At 43.7% G+C, this 22,027-nt stretch overlaps 1 protein-coding gene across 2 annotated transcripts in view; it reads right to left on the reverse strand.

The window, feature by feature from the left end:
- Nucleotides 1–22,027, reverse strand: part of CACHD1 (cache domain containing 1) — a 125,998-nt gene that overhangs the window by 39,012 nt on the left and 64,959 nt on the right. For both annotated transcript variants that reach the window (XM_054165355.1, XM_054165354.1), the window contains exons 4-7: nt 17,151–17,257; nt 5,796–5,922; nt 2,658–2,802; nt 357–573 (exon numbers count right to left, since the gene is read on the reverse strand). In XM_054165355.1, the coding sequence (XP_054021330.1) occupies nt 357–573; nt 2,658–2,802; nt 5,796–5,922; nt 17,151–17,257 (596 nt within the window). The remainder of the gene's footprint in view (nt 1–356; nt 574–2,657; nt 2,803–5,795; nt 5,923–17,150; nt 17,258–22,027) is intronic.

Raw genomic sequence — 22,027 nt, forward strand, 5'->3', positions numbered from 1 at the left:
GTCACTACAAGCCCTTCTAAACAGTCCCTCCCCAGCCTTCCTGTAGGACCCCTTCAGATACTGAAATGTAGCTCTAAGGTCTCCCCAGACCTTGCTCTTCTCCAGGCTGAACAGCCCCAGTTCTTTCAGCCTGTCCTTGTGGAGGTGCTCCAGCCCTCTGATCATCTTTGTGAGCCTCCAGACGCAGTCACCAAAACACGTGCCGCTTCATCAGAACACGTGCTTCCCCCCACCCTCTATTTTTTTATTTAATATTCAAGCCACTTCATTCCTTTGGCCTCTGTCAGTGAGGAGCTCGAACAAGCAGACATTTGCAAGCCTCAGAAATAATCCGGATTGCTCAAGCAGGGACTTACTTCCTTGGAGCCTGGTGCCATTGTTGGTATTCCGTATCAGCTGGAAAGCCTTTTGAAATCCCACCGCATGCTGCGTGGAGCTGTCAGATGACTTTATACTGCTAACGAAGGTGGACATCTTCCTTTTTGTCTCACTAGTGGCAGGAGATAGGAAAGTCTTATAGCACTGATCCAGCGAGCAGGTTCTGACTGTGTCTGCCACGGTTAACACAGAGATCTTGAAAGAGAAGAAACTCTATTGGATTACCTTCCCATTTAGAATTCTTTACGCACCGATACAGAAAACACAATGATAAAGCCAACTGAAGAGATTCCCTGGATTTAAAATGCAATTGTTAAACAAGAAATGCTCCAGGCATAAATCCATCACATTTGAAAAGGATTAGACTTATGGTGATTGCAAGAAAAAGAGACTTCAGCCTTTGTTTCTCAGACCAAGTCAGCTTCACTCTGCTCATACATAATAGTTAATACACTCTTCTGGGCTGAATGCTGAGTGAACCAGAGAGAACCAAAAATAAAACCAGCAGAGAGCATTTTAGGAAAGCCCTGAGTGCCTAGAAAAAAGCAGAGTGCATATTAAAAATGAAAAGAAAACAGAACAACAGACCCACTAAGAACTTTTCTTAGCCAAGCTTTGTGTTGCTTTAATGTTTCACTCAAAGCTGGCAAATTTCCCAGCAGTTTGAATCCTGTCAATAAGTCAAGGCATGTAGTGGGACGTTAACAGACACAGACTAGACCAGTCTTATTAAATGAGTGGCATAATTTATTCCCAATTATGACTGATGCAAGACAGCCACAGAATTAAGCAGTACTTCTATACCTGTATAACAGGTTTCCTAACCACTGAGCTACCAACTAATAAATATCTTAAATCTATTTTCTTCATGCTAAGTCTATATTAAGACAAATAATTTTGACACTGACATTTAAGTGCTATTAATCCTGCTGTGCTATTATTTTCCAGTATTAGAACACTCTAAAAGCACAGAAGTAGAAGTGTTTTTCCTGGATTATTAACGAGAAGACTTAAGGCAAAGATTATAATCAGTTGCTCTTCGAGTTGATTTGACTGAAACTTCCTTCCTGACATAAAAAAAAAACCCAAGCAGAAAGAATAATCAAGATCCCACTGGCAGAGACTTATAAAAAGTCAAGACCATACTGGGGACTGCTTGTGGCGCTACAGAAGCACGTTATGGGCCCCTGGTTCTAATCTGTACTTCCAAAACTACAATTTAAGTGACTGTCTTATTGTCAAGCAAACACAAAATCCAGATTTCCTTTGCTTTATCTTTTCTTTGTCTGGGACTCTTCCAACCACTAATTATGCTTTAGCTTTCCCCAGTATAGCAGCAGAAGAAATAATTTTCATTTTCACAAGCAAAAAATAAAACAGCTTCAGAGGAGAAAAGAGTTTCTCAAAGCATTGAAGTACTTCAGAAGTTGTCAGGCTCAGAACACAGTTCTTCTAATTCACAAATTGCACTGGGCTGGAAGGAACTCTCAAATGTCATCTTGTCCAACCCCCCTGCAGTCCAACTAGATCAGGCTGCCCAGGGCCATGTCAAGTCTGATCTTGAATGTCTCCACGGATGGGACCATAGATCAGGTTGCTCAGAGCCCCATGAAGCCTGATCTTTAATGTCTCCACTACCTCCTTGGGCAACATGTTCCAGAGTTTCATCACCTTCATAGCAAAGAGTTTCTTCCTAATGTCCAATTTAAATGTACCCTGCTCCAGTTTCAAATCATTGCCCCCTGTCACATTGCTACATGCTCTTGTAAACTGTACCTCCCAGGCTTCCTGTACTGGAAGCCTTCTCTTCTCCAGGCTGAACAACCCCAACTCAGCCTGTCTTCATAGGGGAGATGCTCCAGCCCTCTGATCATCTTTGTGGCCCTCCTCTAGACCCACTCCAGCAGGTCCATGTCTTTCTTGTGTTGAGGACCCCAGAGCTAGACACAGTACTCCAGGTGAGGTTTCACCAGAGTTGTGGCATCTTGGTACCATCCCTGGTTACACTGCTGACCATCACCTAAAGACTTTGCCAAGACAAAGGAGCCTTTAAAGTCACCCAGAAATAAGATTTTGCCTTAAATCAGTGGTTTTCACTTTGTTTTTCTGTCTGCAGACCTCCAAATGTTTCCCTTGCAGTAATACAGGCTTCCAAAAATTGAGGTAGGCCACAGATCCCCATGAGTCCACAGACTTACGTGAAAAACATCAGTTTGGATGAAAACTGAGAACACTGAGGATAGCTGAAAGCAATGAAAACATGCTGGGATAAACTTTACCTTGTCGTGTTCATCTATAGAGCTCAGAATGACCTGAGCAGCATCTTTGGCAATCTGAAGTTGGGTCTCTGTGACTGAAGCCCCATGGTCCACAATGACAACAATATGCTTGGACTGCGGTCGAACAGTAGAAACATAGACAGGCCTAAAGGAGAACAAACCCCAAACCACTGTCATGAGTCATCTTGTCATTTCCACTCAAACACTTACAAATGAAAACAGTCAAGAATCAAAACCAAAAGCACCCCAGGAAGAAACAATGAATTGTAACAGGAATTTTTGCCGTTATGAAAGCTTCTGCTAGGAAAGCCTAGTTGAGAAGATACAGAGAAGGCCCTCACTTTCCCTCTCTTCCTGAGGGAAGACATCCAGTTCAGGTTATCAGATCCTTCTCCCTCTGCCACAGCAACCACTTTCAGCTAGGAATAAAGGATTTTGCTGACACAGCATCAGTGCTTGGGATTGCTGTTTGCAGCAGCTGACACCAAGTTTTGGATTAAGTGTTGACAAGCAAAAAAAGCCTCATGATGAATGTTGGGTGCTGGGAACCTCACTCATGTGTAGAATTCAGTGCACTGGTGGGGTTTTGCTGGTTACATGACATGTATAAACCTGTGCAACTGTGCAGAGTTGCATTAGCATAGGGTGTTTGGTTTACTGTAATAAGGGAAGGCTTCTGGCCAAGAAGGGTTTTCTCTGGGTGCCCTGGGTCTGCACAGTTTTAAGCCCCATGGCCAGTCTGAGTTAACCCTAGGTACTGTCATGTATCTGTCTGTGCTAACACCAATAAACCTGTTTTGAGTAAAGATCCAGTTCTGTGTTGTGAGAGATGTGTGAAAGATTACACAAGCTCTCATACTAAGGTTTCAACCTGGAACAAAATATGAAAGATTAAAAAAATGAGACAGGATAAAAAATAATGCAGAGAGGTTGTGAAGTCCCCTTGTCTAGAGCCTTTCAAAACCTGGCTGGATGCCTTCCTTTGTAACCTACCCTAGGCGATCCTGCTTTGGCAGGGGGGTTGGATTGGATGATTTAATGGATCTAATGGATTGAAGCTTGAGGAGGGTAGATTTAGAGTGGAGATTAGGAAAAAATTCTTTACAATGAGGGTGGTGAGGCACTGCAATATGTTGCTCAGGGATAACATGGATGCTCTTTCACTGGTGGTGTTCAAGGGCAGGTTGGATGAGACCTTGAGCAACCTGATCCAGTGGAAGGTGTTCCTGTCCATGGCAAGGGGGTTGGAACTAGATGATCTTTAAGGTCCCTTCTAACCCAAACCATTCTCTGAATCCATGAATCTCCAGAGGTCCCTTCCAACCCCTGCCATTCTATGAGTAAGAATCCTCATAGAATCCTCTCTAGACTAGACCCAAATCAGTTAAGAGTCCAATGTGAGTTTTGGGACCTAAATTTTATTATATCAAAGGCAGCCAGAGAAATCTTATTAAGAGTGAAGGAAATGCAGAAGACTTTAGACAAGGCACTGCAATAAACTGGCACAAATCAGATCTTAACTGTAAAACAGCCTGAAGCCCCACATTGGTATTAATACCTAGGAACCTAAATAGGGCCTTTGATCTTCAAAGAGCTGAAGTATTAACTAATTAATCCATCCAAACTATCCTCTGAAGTAAATACTCGCCAAAAGATGTCCTTTATTTAACCAGTGAGAATCTGCAACCCAGACTAAGTGATGTAGATAAAACCAGTAATGGTTTGGTGACAGAATTCTGATCAACAGTGGGGTATACCCAGCTCTCACATCTTCAGACCACACCTTTCCAAGACCACAGAAAACTTAATCAAGCCCACATACTTCATGCTTTGATGACACACAGAAGACAACATCTGTCAACATTTGGTTGCTCAACACTGACAGGTAACCAAAGTGCTTCTGTGCACTCAGCTACATGGAAAGGTACCTGGATGGGCTGATATTTCCTCTGAATAGATTGATTAACTAGGTGTAATGGGTTGGGGCAGGTCCCCTCCCCACCACAGGCAGAAATAACGACTCAGACAAACGGATTGCAAAAGTGATGAAAGTTTAAATAGAAAGCAGTGAATGTTACAGAAAACCCAAAGCGCAGTGACAAAGAAAGATCCCATCCCCACCTGAGGGTGCATGCAAAACCCCCAGGGCTCCTTCTTCCCCCTCCCTCTGCTGGGCTAGTCTCAGCTGGCCAGGCCTGAGACTGCCCATCCCCCTGTGGCCTTGGGCCCAATCAGGCCCATGGCCAGGAGATCTCTCCCCCAGTTACCAAGTCTCGGAGAGGGAAGGAAAGAGGAAGTGCCAGACTCCGCACTGGATCTTATAGTGGTGCAAAGGATTATGGTAGGAAATACACCATTTCCTGTGTCCATCCCTCTGGCCTGGACTTCTGGACACAGGAAGTGAATGCACCAGGGGGGCACCTAGCTCAAACTACAACACTAGGACAACTAGCTAATGTGGCACCAGAGACACTAAAGCCACTTTCTTACAAGATTCCACCCTTGACTCTTTATCAGTCCCACAGCACTGACAGAAAAACTAAGGAAAAAATACTACACTGCAACTGCTCTGCTTAATGCCCATGGAATATAAACAATTCCCTCTGCAGAAAAATCCTGTCACCATTTGACTGGGTTTTTTTCTACTAGAAAAGGAAAGTTTCCACTATTGCTGCTCCAAAACTATCCATGGTGTTCCCCTTGAACCTTGAGTGAAGACTGGAAAAATGTTCCTGCCTATGCCCTTTCCAGTGTCTCATCCTTTACCCACCTCCCCAAAACGATGCATTTGCCAAATCAGTAAAACGCTTGTTCACTTCTTTGTTAACAAGGGTCAAATATGAGTCAAACATGTAAAATTTTGCCTATGGGCTGCCCTATGATTTACAAGTTCCTCCTATTTACACTTTGTTCCATTTGGGAGGTGAGAAACCTGGATGCAATTTTGTTTACTTCAAAGTTGCTTAAACAGTGAAAACTGGTGCCTTAAAACCCAACATATCTAAGAAAACCCAAGGGACTCCATTAAAGGTTACTCATTAAAGTTGTTCTCTTGGCAAAGCACAAAGCTGAAATTAAATCAAGGTTTGAGGAATCCAAGTTTGAACGCCCAGGACATTCAAAAGAGACGAATCCTACCTGCTGCGGTGTTCATAGCTGCCTTTGCACCGGAACTTGTGGGCTGGGAACACGGTGAAGATGCCTTCTTCTGAGCTGAAGTACTGCCATTTGATTCCTGGGTTAGACTTCAGATTATCAGCAAGAACTACAGGATGGAAAGGAAAAATGACAGAGGAAGCAGAATTACAAATTTGGAGGGATGTTTATACAAGACCTCTCTTGTATGTGCTTGGAGAAGAATAATCAAGGACCTAACATGAAATACAAGCAGCTCTGTTTGAGGACTGGTAGTTTCAAGTCTGATTTGCAAACAGTGGAGGTCGGGTGGAAACTTAACACTGGATTTGACAGATTTTGTTTAGTATGTGATAGCGATACCTGAATTTATGGACTACAAATATTCCTGGCTTGGACCAGCAACAGTGTGGCCATCAGAACTGTGGCAGTGATCATCTCCCTGCACTCAGCACTGGTCAGGCTGCACCCTGAATACTGGGTTCAGTTTTGGGCTTCTCACTACAAGAAGGATATTGAGGTGTTGGGACTGGGTCCAGAAATGGGGCAACAAAGCTGGTGAACAGTCTAGAGCACAGGTCTTGTGAGGAGTAACTGAGGGAATTTGAATTGGCCAGCCTGGAGAAAAGGAGGCTGAAGGGAGGCCTTCTGGCTCTCTGTAACTCCCTTAGAGAACGTTGCAGCTAGGTGGGAGTTGGTCTCTTCTCCCTAGCAAGTGATAGGACAGGAGGAAACAGCCTTGAGTTGCAGCAGGGGGGGTTTAGGTTGAAGATTAGGAAATATTTCTTCTCCAGAAGGGTAATCAAGGCCTGGCCCAGGCTACTCAGGACAGTGGTGGAGTCTCCATTCCTAGAGGGCTCTGAAAGCTGTGGGCATGTGGTGCTGAGGGACATGGTTTAGTGGTGACCTGGCAGTGCTGCGTTAATGGCTGGACTTGACCTTCAAAGGGCTCTTTCAAGTTGCACCAGGGGAGGTTAGGATTGGGTATTAGGAAAAATTTCTTCTCCCAGAAGGTTGTCCCTTAGAGCAAGACTAAAGTCTCCAAAGAGAGAGGGAACATTAAGTCATTAGGACGAGAGGCACAAACCCTCTCACCACCACACCAGTAACAGGATTAAAGTCCATCTTGGGGCAAGTCATTGTCCCTGCTTGCAGCAACCTGAAAATCAAACCTGCATGTTTGAATTCCTAAAATGGATCATATCAGCTTAAAATACACTTTCAAATAAAGGCATTTTCTTGCCCTTTTTCCCTTCATGTTTTTTGATTACAAAACCAGGCAGAAGTGGCAGAGAACTCTGATTCACAGTGCTTCACCTTTTGCTGAGCATTTACTTTTGTCATTTCCCTTGGGACACTGAAAATAGGCCAGTTTCATCTTCTGGATCTTGTTCATTATGAAATATGCCAAATATTTGGGTTGGAAATCACTGCAAGGCACATTTCAAACCTCAGCCAGCCATTTACAACAAAATACCCACACAGAGTATAGCTGAAGTTCAACATCCTCAACAGTTTAGCACTTACTCATGTTTCCCAGCCTGGCTGTGGCCAAGATGCTCTCCCCACATTCAGCTCAGTGTAATTACCCTGAAAAAAACCCACTACTTTGGGGTTTTCTCCCCCTCTTTTTACCACACTTATTTCCACAGTGCCTAAAAGTCCCACTGGAAGTCCTGGTTGCACCCTGCGCTGCAGCAAGATCCATTTTTGCACAACTTTGAAGAATTTGGTGCCTCAGTGGAAGGAGGAAGAAACAAGAAGACCTGAAATCATCGATGAGGGTTTTCCCACCTCTCACTTTCTCATCCTTCTCCAAAAAAACACCAATTCAAATCCAACAAAGCTGCCAAACCTTGTTTCTTTCTCTCCCCTGTGCATGGGCAGCATCAGCCTGGTGATGTCCTTGAGAGCAGGAATCTTTTATCTCATGAATTTTCAAAGAAAGCAAAAAATGTCAAACAAATCCATGAATGTTGTTTGTTGCACTCAAACTCCCCCCAGTCCTTCTTTTGGTTTTGGTGATGGTACCTATCTAGCAGGGCTTTTTTGTGACAATGATTTCTGTGTAGTAGGGACAAAAAGCAACCTAGAATGTCATCAAATTAAGGTACCATGGAAAATATTACGTAAAAATGAGGTCTAATTAAAAACAAACTAAATCTAAGCCACACAGAGCTATTATAGCTAGGGCTACCTGAAATTCCTCTCCTTGTCTCTCTGTACTTGGCACTGGTGAGGCCACACCTCAAATACTGGGTTTCCGTTTTGGGCCTCTCACTCCAAGAAGGACATTTAGGTGCTGGAACAAGTCCAGAGAAGGGCAACAAAGCTGGTGAAGGGTCTAGGGACCAGGACCGGTGAGGAGCAGCTGAGACAACTGGGGTTGTTCAGTTTGGACTAAAGGAGAGACTGCAGGGAGACCTCATTGCTCTCTACAACTCCCTGAAAGGAGGCTGGAGCTAGGTGGGGGGTTGGTCTCTTCTCTCAAGGAACAAGCAACAGGCATAGAGGAAATGGCCTCAAGTTGCACCAGGAATGGTTTAGGTTGGACAAGAAGAACAATTTTTTTCCCCCAAAGGGCTGTCAATGCCTGTTGCAGGCTGCCCAGGGCAGTGGTGGAGTCCTCATCCCTGAAGCAGCTTGAAAGCCAAGGAAATGTGGTGCCGAGGGACATGATTTAGTGGTGACCTGGCAGTGCTGGGTTAACAGTTTGGACTTGATGATCTTAAAGATCTCTTTCAACCAAAATCATTACGTGATTCTGTTTTATTTTTTAAGCCCAACAACCAACATTATCCATCCTACTGCACACACACACAAAAACCTAATAGGAAAAGCTAACAAATTATCTTATGACATAAATCACATCACCAAAGTGCAGGGACACCACCACTAGGCAGCAAAGCATTTACAATGTGCAGGTTACTCCTGATTTCCTTGATGTTCAGGTCAAGGGGCCGGAGGAGAACCTCAGAGCAGTATCGTATGGTGGGGGTAATGCAGCAAAAGAACAAATCTCTCTTCAATTTGCTGGTTATTTATTTAGGTAGAGGCATGGAACACTAATGGAAGAGTCCATCATACACACCGAGACTTTCTTTTGGAGAACAGTTTCCCCAGTGATACCACTATGGCTGATCTGCTGGTTCCTACAATTGCCCTGCCCCACAGGTGGGGAGGCACATGACACCATCAAACATTTCACTCCTCCTTTTTATGGCTAGCCACTGAGATTTCACAGTTCTGGGTGTGTTGGATGGCAATTGTTTTCTTTTGTTTCATATAAAGAAGCTTAATCTCTCGTATTTATGGTTTTGGAATGGGTTAAAGGACATGAAAAATGTCTTTTCAGATCAGACATGTGAATGCTCAGTTAAAGCCTGGATGAATTAAACTTGTCCAGTTTAATTTCATCTATAGCCTTTAAAAGAAACAGTTTACAATTAAAAGTATTTTATTAAAAATCATTGCTATATCAAAGATAAACTTCTTATTTCCATGAGGTCACAACTGGTATTTCCCCATGAGAGCATCTGGATTTTAAAATGTTCATTTTCCCCATAAAACAACTGGATTTGAACCTCAAACAAACTCCTTACAGTCTTCTTGGTGCCTTTCTCTGCTTTTCCTTCTTTTCAGACAGTTCTGCTCATGTTTTCCTTCTGCTTGTACATGAGCTCAATAACAACTACCCCAGAGACTACCAATTTTATCACAACTCTGCTTCCCCCCCCCCCCCCCCTTTTTCCTCTGACCACAGCAGACAATCTCCCAGCAGATAAGCCATGGCTGAAAAAAATACATCCTTCTTCTCTTTGAGTGCACTGACTTTCCATCCACTAAAGCTGTAAGAATGCCCTGCAGATACTTCCTCATTTCTTGGTCCCTGCTGGGACACCCAGCAGACACTTGCTTTTAGCCCAGCCTCGCTTACTCCACACTTTCCACTCCCTCAGTTGCCCGTGCTTTAGTCTCACCTCCTCCTTGTAGCAAAGCCAGCCTCTAGATGGGTTACACAATGAAAAGACTCCAACAAAAAAACCCCAAACATCCTGTAAAAGGAGCCACCTGCCTAGCCTATAGTTAAAGGCTAAATCCATCAAAATTAACCCCCTGGGCAGCCCCAGCAGAGATGTTTGCTGGGCATTTCACTGTTACTCACTTTCTAGGCTCCACATGCTTGACCTGTTCCTTTTTTCACATTCAAGTGATTTTTGCAAGTATAAGAAGGCACCCAACTCCCTGTTTTGATGCCAGTTAGAAAGCCAACAGCATCCTGGGCTGGTAGAGTAGAGGGATTCTGTCCCTCTACTCTGCTCTGCTGAGACTCCACCTGCAGTACTGGGGTCCTGGAGTCCTTATCACAGCAGAGACGTGGACCTGTGGGAGTGGGGCCAGAGGATGCCACAGTAATGATGGGAGGGCTGGAAGCCCTCTGCCGTGAGGCCGGGTTGAGAGAGTTTGGGTTGCTCAGCCTGGAGAAGAGAAGGCTCCAGGGATAGTTCTCCTGAAGGGACTAAAGGAGAGCTGGGGAGGGGCTTTTGACAAAGGCATGGACAAGGGGTAATGGCTACAAACATTAGGAAGAAATTCTTCCCCCTAAGGGTGGTCAGGCACTGGTATAGGTTGCCCAGAGTTGCGGAGGCTCCAAGTCTGGAAGTGTTCAAAGCCAGCATGGAACCTTAAGCAACCTGGTCTAGTGGCAGGGCTTGGAACTAGATGATCTTCAAGGTCCCTTCCAACCCAAAGCATTCTCTGATTCTATGAAATTCCAAAGCATTTTGCATTATTGTGTACATGGAGTGACTCTCCTTTTCTGAAGTAAGCATCACCACTAAATAAAGACCCAGCCTTGGAACACGCTGTGTGGAAGAAGCCAAGAGTCCAAGTCTTAGAAACACAGAAATCTTAGTGGACTCCCATAATTCCAGACACAGACTGGGGACAGAAATGGCTGGCTGGGAGCTGCCCATGAGCTGGCATTGCCAAGTCACTCTGAAACCTTACAATGCAGCACCATGTGACCCTAAATTCTGCTGCAGGCAGGAAAATGTTGGGAAGTATTAGCATGAGAGCATTTGAAATAATCATTCTCTCTAATGATAAATCTCTCACAAGGCAAAAAGGACTTTTAGAAAGCAAGCCCTATGTGATAGAGTTTATAAAACTTCAAAGGGAATGCGGTATGATAACACTTAGCACTTCTAGATACCACTTTCCATCTTCAAAGCATAGTCAAATCATTAACTAATTAATCTTCAAAAGAAGAGCACAAACAGTCAGTGGGAAAAAAAAGGACCTACTGAACATAATTGCTCATTATAAAAGAGCTTGGTAAAGTCCTCCTCTTTAGCATTGCATTTACTGAGCCACAGACCTCGCGCTTCACACCCCACACAAAAAGCAAAGTTTAATTTTCTGTGCAACACACACTGCAGGTCTCCTCTGAGAAGTACATCCTCCATCAAAAAGAAGCATCATGGAGATCCTTTAGTGCTCCCCAGAAACAACAGCAGCTAGTAAATGGGTTTATGTGACACAAAGACATTCTCTTAACTCTCCAGCCCTTCAAATGCAGTCCAGGATTTTCTGAGTGAAACTGTATTCTGGCTCAGGCATTTGCACCACAAAGAAAAGGCTCTGCAGCTCCAACTCAATTAAAATTCTGCTGGTGGCACAAGCCAGGATGGAACCCAGCTCACTCCTTGGGAGATCTTTTGACTCTGGAGGGGAAAGAAGTGAGAAAAACTCCTTTCAAGGAACAAGCCCAGCTTCCTTCATTAAAATGACTTGGAAGAGGGGAATTAACTCTTCTGCTCAAATACCTCTTCTGGTACCTGAAGAGCCCTACAAGAAAGTTGGGGACAGCCTTTTTGTAAGGGCTTGTAGTGATAGGATGAGGGGGAATGGATTGAAGCTGAAGAGGAATGATTTAGACTGGAGATTAGGAAGAAATCATTTACAGTGAGGGTGGCAAGACATGGAAACAGATTGCCCCAGGGAGGTTGAAGATGCCCCCCACCCTCGAGGTGTCCAAGACCAGGGCCTTGAGCAACCTGGTCTAGTGGAAGGTGTCCTTGCCCATGGTGGGGTTGGAACTAGATGACCTTGAAGGTTGCTTCTGATCCATTCTATGATTTTAACCTACCACAACTATCAAAGTTCAGCAACACAAAGAACATGAGCAAGGCACTCCATATTTTAAATTATCAACACCTCAAAGAAGGCACAGACAGAATTTATTGAACAACTTAGTACCATCTCTGCTTATTGCTGGGGAACAGCACTCTGCTAAAGCTGCCTGAGTCGAAACAGACATTTCGGCACTTTGAAGGATGAGAAGAAGAAAGATTTACTGGTTCCTTGTTTATTCAAAAAGAGAAAAAGACCAAAGGAATCTGATAACATAATGCACTGGCTGTGGATAAGATTTTGTCATCTAATACATAAAGGACTATTCATACCAGTGAGGACAGATCTCTTAATCTAACTAACCAAAGCCTGTGATTCCATCTGAAGAATAAAGACTCTTTCCTTATCTAGTTTGTAGTAATGGCTAAAAGTAATCCAAATGGAAAACTCAAACTAAGATAAAACAAAGCCTAAGACATTTTAAAAAATTAAGTCACCCAGTATCCAGATAAAAATAAGCAGCATTATTTTTAAGGGTTGTTTTTTCCTTCTTCCTCTCTTCCCTAAGATGAATGTTTCTCTATTACCATGCTCCAACAGAACGGTGCCAAAAAAGCCCTTTATTTCCCAAAGCTCATGAGCTGCAAGTACCCTTCTTAACACCATGTTCAGACTAGAAGCTGAGGTTGTTGTCCACACTGAGGGCTCTCCCAGGCTCTGCTCCTGTGGCTTGCCTGGAGTCTGCGGTAGGAATTCCATTCCCTTCCAACACCTACAACCTTACCACTCTGATCCCACTTTCTTATCCTCTGTGCAGAGCAGGCCAAGAGCAACATCTAAAACATTGAGACTGAGGCTGAACTGAGCAGAGCTTAAATTTGTTTTTCTGAGAGCTTTTTATAGGCTGGATTATTTCAACTACAAAACTCGTGAGGGAAAAGGGATATGCTCATGGGAATTGTTTTTGTCTATGTAAAGACTGAAATGATCGACCCAACCCATTCAGCAACATGACCTGGGTGATAGACAGGACAGGCCCATTATGGAAACTGTGAGCAAAATGAGGTACTTGAGCTCCTGCTTCTGGGTTGGGGGAGGAGAAGGCTTTCAAACCCTTGAGGATGCTCCAGCTGGGGAAGGGTCTAGAGCAGAAGTCTCGTAAGGATTGTCTGAAGAAATTGGGGTTGTTCAGCCTAGAGAAAAAGAGGCTGAAGGGAGACCTTCTAGCTCTCTACAACTGGAGACAGTTGGGAGTTGGGCTCTTCTCCCAAGTAACTAGGGGCAGGATAGAGGAAATGGCCTCAAGTTGCACCAAGGGAGATTTAGGTTAGACATGAAGAAAAGTATTCCCCAAAAGGGTTGTCAAGGCCAGGAACAGGCTGCCCAGGGTAGTGGTGGAATCCCCATCCCTGGAGTGATTGAAGAACTGTGCTACTGAGGGACATGATTTAGTGGTCACATGGCAGTGCTGGGTTAATGGTTGGACTTGATGATCTTAAAGGTCTCTTCCAACCAAAATGATTCTAAGAGGTTCATGCATTCAGGGTCCTCCCCAAGCTGCATCCAATGGTAAAGACAATGAGACATCATTTTGGGGAAGATGTGGCTCCTGCCTCTACATCTAAACAAGCAAAGCAAGGTGGCAGCAGAGGGAAAAACAACCATGATCAAAATACTCAGAAGTACCAGCAATTCTCAAGCTTTCTGAGAGCAGAAAAATAATTCCCACTGAATCCAAAGTGTGACAGAAATTCCTGGCTAGCTCTACATGAGGACATTTTCCAGAGAAGTAAGAAAAAGATGAGATTAGAGGAACTTTGTTCATTTGATCTTTATCCTCCTTCAAAGGTGGTTTTGGTTCAGCATTCTGAATACACATGTTGATTTATGGAGAAACAGCCCTGTGCAGATAAAGTGCTCTGTCCTCAGCATATGAGGTTATGAGGTAAGTGCTCATATGAGCATATGAGGTAAGTGGTTTCACAGAACTGGGTCACTGTAGAAATAAGACAGATGTCACTAAAGAAGAGCTTCTAAAAGCCATTTCTATCCTGACAGCCATCTTCACATCTGTAAGGATGCTAGTGCACTAAGAGCTTTTCCAGCCTTCTGACCAAAACTGGGAAGCAGTCTGTTTACATCTCCAGTCTGTCCCAAGCCCACTATTGTCTCAGACCATGAATTCCTTTGGGCAGAGATTGGCTTTAGGCACAACAGGTCATGGCCCATGTAGCAAGAGCTACAGACACCACCATCACAATACCCTTCACCCACAAAAACAAACAGCCAGCCTCCTGCCCCTAAGCCTTCCCACATCCAGTTTATTCCAAAGCCCAAATACTTCTGCAGTGATACAGGGACAGTGCTTTCGAAGTGGGTGATGTCCAGCTTCACACCAGCATTATTCTGCTCCTCCCTCCTTTCTCTGAAGCAACACCAGTCTCCTGTTCTGTGGCTAAGGTGGTGGAGCTCATGTGGTTTAGGCATTCTCAACTGAGGACCAGAGAAGAGAAGGTGGAAAGCATCATCTCACAGACTTTCAAACAACTTTCTTTCACAAGGAAGTGAGGACCAAGGGCATTGCTTGTAGCTCACCTACAGAAAACTTAACTTCTTTTTAAATAAAATCATAGAAGTATTACGGTTGGAAGAGACCTTTAAGATAATTGAGTCCAACCACAACCCAGCTACCATGACCACTAAACTATATCCTGAAGCACCACATCTACAGGCTTCTTGAACACCTTCAGGGATGGTGACTCCACCACCTCCCTATGCAACCTGTTCCAATGCCTGACCACTCATGCAGGAATGAAATTGTTCCTAATATCCAACCTAAACCTCTCTGGCACAATTTCAGGCCATTTCCTCTCATCCTATTGCTAGTTACTTTCACTCGGTGTATATCAACTCTTTTTCCACAAATAAACCTATTTCCATCTCATTTTTCTGCATCAACCCACTCCTTCCATTCCATTTCTCTCTTACAGGCATTTTCTAACTGATAAAAAACTGCCCCCAAAGGCTGTGTTTCTGAGAGCTGCCAAAACGAAAGCCAGATGAGAGTCTGCTGTCAATCAGTGCTGAAGCACATCCCTGTTCTTACTGTCACTCCAATTCCCTCTTCTCTTCTGCTGCCCTTTACTGCCAATGTCCTTTTCTGAAGGCACTCCTTTCATCAGGAAGCTTTCAAGCCAGAAGCAAGTGAAGAGGAGGCACTCCAGTGCTCCTGACAAGCCAGGACAGTGAGAAGCTTGAACGTGCTCTCATTTTGTTTCTGTGAGAATTCAAACCAGAAATGTTTAAGGGAAATTACAGTTTGTTTGTTCTCCACCACTCAAGAAGAAAAAAAAATGTTTCTTCTTTTTTTTTTTTTATTTTTATTTTAATCCATCTTCTGCAGCAGTAAAAAGATTATTTTTTTCTTCTTCTTTTTTTTTTTTTTCTTACTTACATAAAAAACATTAAGGGATTCATTCAAGGCTTGGCTTTGCTTTTCCAACAGTGCCTGAAAATGTGCTTTCAAAGTTATTTTAATCAACAACTGAATGTGATTTTGAACATTATTTTAGTAAGTTGCTTGCTTGGTTGGGTTTTTCTTTAATGAAGGTTTCTGAGCAAAACAAAGCCTAGCAAGTCCCAGTAAGTGAACAAAGACTGCTTATCTGTAGGATGGAAAACACCACACAAATTATGGTGATGAGATCTACGTCAGGAAATGAGCTTGGCTGGCCAGCACCTGCATTCAAGATGTGCTGTACAGTGGATGGGATGGAAAGGAACCTACAGGGACTGTTCAGGAGGGTTCGAAATCTCTCCAGAGAAATAGACTCCAAAACCTCTCTGGGCAGCTTGCCCTAGGGTTCTGGCACCCTCACAGCAAAGAAATTTTTCTCCATGTTCAGATGGAACCTCCTGGGCTCCAGTTTGCACCCACTGCCCCTCGTCCTGTGGCTGGGCAACACTGATGAGTCTGACCACAGACTCTTTTGTGTTTTTTACTTGTAGATGGCATCAGAAAACCAGGAAGCAGAGCTTTAAGGAACAAAGGCTCTTGCATCCTGTTTGTTTCAAGATTTTTGTTGCCCAGGGAGGTGGTAGAGTCCCTTCCCTGGAGGTGTTCAAGAAACACGTGGAGAAGGCAGTTGGGAAAACGGTTCAGTGGCCATGGTGTTCATAGGTTGACAGTTGGACTTGATCTTGAAGGTCTTTTCCACCTGAAACAATTCCATGATTCTAAGATACACAGATGCTGCATGGTGAGGGTAGAATGGTGTGTGCATGCCCCTACATCAGTCAAGTTAAAAAAATAAATCGGTATTTCATTCCAAAAGATGTGAAAATTAAAATAAGAAACAAAACCTCTCTCGAGTCTGCATTAGGTAAGTAATTAAGGCCAAAAAGTAAACCCCCAAAACTTAGACTAAATAAAATCCACAACTAAAGTTATGGTGTTCTCTAATCTACAACTTAAAGGTATATGAGGCAAAATAAGGTGAAAATAATCATAAAGTTCAAAAGAGAGATGGAACATCTGGGCAAAACTAGGACTGAAAAAGACCACCTGAAATCCATGTATTAATTCAAGCCAAAGAAAACCTTGCTGCACTGGAGGAGCAAAAGCTGAATTTCTCAGGGATAACTCTGATGTATTTTGGTTCTAAGCATATTTCTAGCTCTTTAAGCATGTCAAGCAAATGCACTGACTGTCAAGATGGAAATGCCCTGACAGGACAAAGAAAGGAAGTATTTTAGGATGTCCTTGTGTTTTGTAGCTTTTGCATATCGCTGCAAACAGCCCCACATTAGCTGAACTCAGCTAAGAAGATCAGAGAAACTTCTTTGCATGGTCCCTTCAGCAGCTGACACTGCTGATGCCAAAGCAGACAAGCCTAGGAAGGAAAGTGCCTTGGTATAAAAGAAAAGAAAAAAAAGAGGAGATATAAGAAGTGCATAAACCACAACAAAATTATCCATGGTAGGCTGGAATAAAATCTTCCTGACATTTTTATGAAGTACTTAGACTAAGGGCATTACTTTAGGTATCATCTTTCAATCATGAAATCTCAAATTAAGAGCAGTGCGTGACAGTTGCAAGGAGAAATAAAAGCTGGTTGCTATGGCAATCGATGCTAATTCTCTGCCAAGGAAATGGTGAAGTCTAATGGGGAAAAAAAAAACAACCAAACCACATTTAAGGAAAAAACCCCAAGTGCTGCTTACCAGAATTTAAGTCACGTCCAGGATTGAAGGCTCTGCTGTTGACAGTGGTAGACAGTCTATCGCAGCTGATAGTCCTCGAAACGTTGGTGTTGAAATTGCCATCGAATCTGAAACGACAACAGCAGGGTTAGCACTCTGACATCACCCTGTAACCCCACACAGCATCCACCCTGCAAACCAGTCTTGGAATATGTCAGTGGGAAAAAATGATTTCATTGAGTCACAGAATGGGTTAGGCTGGAAAGGACGTAGAAGATCTTTTAGTTCCAACCCACCTGCCATGGGCAGGGACACCTTCCACTAGACCACACTGCTCCAAGCTCCACCCAACCCACCTTTGAATACTTCTAGGTTTGGAGCCTTCACAGCGTCTCTGGAAGCCTGTTCCCTCATGGGGAAGAATTTCTTTCTGCCATCACCGCTCATCCTGTCACTTCATGCCTCTGTACAAAGTCCCTCTCCAGCTCTCCTGTAGCCTCCTTCAAAAAATACTGGAAGGCTGCTATGAGGTCTCCTTGGAGTCTTCTCTTCTCCAGGATAAACAACCCCAATTCTCTGTCTGTCTTCATAGGAGAGGTGCTCCAGCCCTCTGACCAGCTTTGTGGCCTCCTCTGCACCTGCCCTAACAGTTCCATGTCCTTCCTGTGTTGGGGCTCCAGAGCTGGACACAGTACTCCAGGTGAGGTCTCATCAGAGCAGAAACTCCAACTTTATTCATATTTTAAAGGTCCAAGAAAAACTAAGAAACCCAAAACTCTGGTGATGAGCTCCTCATGGCTGGACTGCATCTGCTCTCTACAATGATGTGTTGCATTTTTCTCCACAATACTCCTTGGAAGACTGAATCATGACAGTCTGCTCTTTCATCTGGATTTAAACAGTAGATGTTCCACCTTAGCATCCAGCATACCATCAGGAACTGTTTTCTCCTGTTGCTGAGACAAACTTTCTCTTGCTGCATCCTCTTTCACCAGGACTATTATTTATTTCATCTTTCACTTTTGAAAACTTTATTCCAAGTGTCTTGAAAGAGGAGGATTTCCTCTTCATATTTTTATGAAACAAACCTAATAGAGCAATTGTAAACCTGTTTTCTGAACCAAAGGTTGGGGACTTACATTCCAAATGGGGAAAGAATTTGATGGTCTGCAGTTTTGTTACATTTTGGTTAAGTCATTCAGATACATTCATAACTCTATTGCAAGAAGCATTCACATGCATAGGCTTCTAATGATGATGAAACAGAATTAAACCATCATAAAATTTAACTAAAGGGGTTTAAAGGGTTATAAATATCTGGAAACACTTCTGAAGCTTTCAAAGACTTATTTGACTTATGGACAGGTTGCCCAGGGAGGTCATGAATGACCCCCCCCCGGAGGTGTTCAAGGCCAGGCTGGATGAGGCCTTGAGCAACCAGCTCTAGTGGAAGGTGTCCATGTCCATGGCAGGGGGGTTGGAACTAGATGATCTTTAAGGTCCCTTCCAACCCAAACCATTCTATGAATCCATGGTGTGATTATTCTAGTACTTCAAAAGAAACTATTTACTTCTTACAAAGAATTTTTCCTCCATCAACCTGTTCCTAGGAAATTACAGCAAACTGCAAGTGAGGTCTGGAAAACATCCCATTCTGGGCAAAAGTCCTTACCTAGGCTTTCTGACATGAAAGCTGATAGGAAATGAGTCGTGGAGAGAAACTTGGGGTTTGTTCAATATTGTACAAGTCTAAAACCAGTGAATTACACACAAAGCAGCTACATCAAAAGATACTGACCAACTTAATACCAACAGCGTATCAATCACTGCCTTCCATCTCTATACCACACACCCAGTGCCAATTTAATACTTCAGATTTAGCTCAGGGCAATTTATATTTGTCCTTCATGCTCTTTGTGTAGTTGCTTACAATTTTTCATGCACACCCATATGCAGAAGCTATCAGACAGTGGAGGCCCAAAAGTATTGCAATCAAAAGTGGTAGGAAACCCAAGCATCACTCTTCTACTTGAAGATTTTAATTAGGAAATTGAAATTCAGTAAGCTGCAGCTACATGTGGAGCAGGTCCAAGGAAGAGCAAAGAAGCTGGTGAAGGCTCTGGAGAACAGGTCTGGTGAGGAGCAGCTAAGGGAACTGGGGTTGGTCAGCCTGAAGAAAAGGAGGATGAGGGGAGACCTCCTGGCTCTCCCTGAGAGAATGTTGCAGCCAGGTGGGGGTTGGTCTCTTCTCCCAAGGTACAAGTGACAGGACAAGAGGAAACAGCTTCAAGTTGCACCAGGGGAGCTTTAGGTTGGACATGAGGAACAATTTCTTCTTTGAAAGGTTTATCAAGCCCTAGACCAGACTGCCCAGGGCACTGGTTAATTCTGTATTCTACTGGAGTCCCCATCCCTGGAGGGGTTTCAAAGGTGTGGAGATGTGGTACTGCAGGACATGGTGATCTGGCAGTGCTGGGTTATTGGCTGGACTTGATCTTTAAAGTGTTCTTCCCAGTTGTACCAGGACAGGTTAGGATTGGATATTAGGAAACATTTCGTCCCCTAAGGGGTTGTCCCTTAAAGCAAGATGAAAAAAGTCTCCAAGGAGAGAGGGAACACTAAGTCATTAGGATGAGAGGCACAAACCCTTTCAGCACCACAAGAGTAACAGGATTAAAATCCAATTTGGGACAAATCATTGTCCCTGCTTGCAGCAAACTGAAAATCAAACCTGCATGTTTGAATTCTTTTGTTTTTACCTAACAGACCTGAACAATTCTATGACTCTCCTTCAACAATGATGGTGCCCAGTATGAATAGAAAGACACCGATTTGCTGTCTCTGCCCATACAAGGTGCTTGCTAGAAGGGCTGGGGATTGTGGAGACAAAGAGACAATGAAACAAAGCACTTCTAAACCATCCCCTTGTAACAACAATTAGCAGAAACAAAAACCACATACAGATGGAATTGGTTACCATGAGGAAATTTCCAGTTATGACCACAGGAAGCAAGTCTTCTTAAGCAAACTCAAACTCTCCTAATTCAATCTATTTTCTTTCAGTCCAATGCAAAATAATTCCGATTCTACAGGGATGTAGCCACAGCAGCCCCAAGTCAGGATGTGCTGAGAGCCTCCATCTCTGGGTTTGTGGGGTCCTCACATGTGGGATGTAAGAAAACCTTTCATTACATAGAAGTGAAGACTAAGAAAAAGAAAAATATTTGTCAGTAGGCTTAAGATCACCATTTCTGTAGGTGACTGAATCCACTTGCAGAAATTGTAGCATTACAAAACCAGCCAAATGCTCCTGAGAGGAGCTGGAGCTCACTGTGAGCAGTGCTGCTGGTGCCTACACAGGACATGAAGTTGCTTTACATTCATAATTCATACTGGTCTAACCATATTTGAGGGTGGCCCAATTGTTTTGTTGCTTAAAGCAGAGGTTTTACTTCTGTTGTCAACTTCTTACAAGTTGCCCTTCAAGTATAGGAGTAATTTCCTGAGAACTTACTAATGAATTCCTTAATGATTTTCTGAATGGCAATAAGTAAAATAGTCCTTTATGCAAAAGCATAACAAAACCTCAGACACTGACTTCTCTGACCTTAACATCAGATTGTATGTTATGATTCTTGCAGTCACACAGTCTCCTTTTACATAGCTGGAGCTCAGACTAGAGGCTCTAGGTGAAGAATCTCTAATCAAACTGAACTTTGGAGTATGCAAAAAGTAATCATTATTGATTGCTGCCTGCTCAACTTTTCTACCTTCACTGACACACAGAAGTAGCAGTAAAAAAAAAGTCTCGTTAAACTGTCACACACTAAAGTTAGTTTGATCTTCAGCCATTAGCATTGCATGTATCTTAAACTGACTGTTGTTCTTAAAGGAGACCAAAGAATCTCAGAATTACAGAACAGTGAGGGTTGGAAGGGATCTCTGGAGGTAATCCAGTCCAACCCCCCTGATAAAGCAGTGGCACCCACAGCAGCTTGCCCAGCATCACAATGGCCAGCTGGGTTTGGAAGCTCTCCAGAGAAGGAGACTCCACAACCTCTCTGGGCAGCCTGCTCCAGCACCCTCACAACAAAGAAGTTTCTCCTCCTGTTCAGATGGAACTTCCTGGGTTCCAGCTTGTGCCTAGTGCCCCTTGGCCTGTCACTGGGCACTGCCGAGAAGAATCTGGCCCCATTCTCTTGCCCCCCACCCTTCAGCCCTTGACGAGCTTTGAGCAGATCCTCTCCCAGGATGCACTTCTCCAGGCTAAACAGCCTCAGGTCTCAGTCTTTTCACCTCAGAGAGATGCTCCACTCCTCTCAGCATCTTTGCATCTTCTACTGGACTCTTCTCAGCAGTTCCCTGTCTCTCTTGAACTGGGGAGCCCAGAGCTGGACCCAGTCCTCCAGCTATGGTCTGACTAGGGCAGAGTAGAGAGGGAGAGGAAATTCCCTCAACTGCTGGTCGAGATGAATGAAGCTACAGTAAAGAAATAGAGTTACTGAGGTACCAGTGTTTTTGATCCCTTCTCAAACACAGACTTAAGAGGGTGGGGAGAAGGGAAGAGCCACATACATTTGTCAACAATTAACTGCCTCCTGTGCACTTTAAAAATTAGTTAGAATAAATGCAGTTTCAACAAGCTTTATCAATTTTGTCAACCTTTTAATTTATAAATACTGGGGGGGGGGGGAAATGGGGGGGACAGGATATTTAAGTTGCAAACTTTCTACCATGGAGATGCAAACATAGATGGAAAGTGCAAGTTTTTGCCTCAGGGAGCTCCAGAGCAATCTGTACAGATTCTCTCTCATCTCTTCACAAATATTTTACATACCTCAGACTTTTGACATAGAAAATGTTTAACTCCACCTGCCTTCCTCCATCCCCACCTAACA

The sequence above is a fragment of the Dryobates pubescens genome, chromosome 11 (genome assembly GCF_014839835.1).
Source record: "Dryobates pubescens isolate bDryPub1 chromosome 11, bDryPub1.pri, whole genome shotgun sequence".
Taxonomy (NCBI): Eukaryota; Metazoa; Chordata; class Aves; order Piciformes; family Picidae; genus Dryobates; species Dryobates pubescens.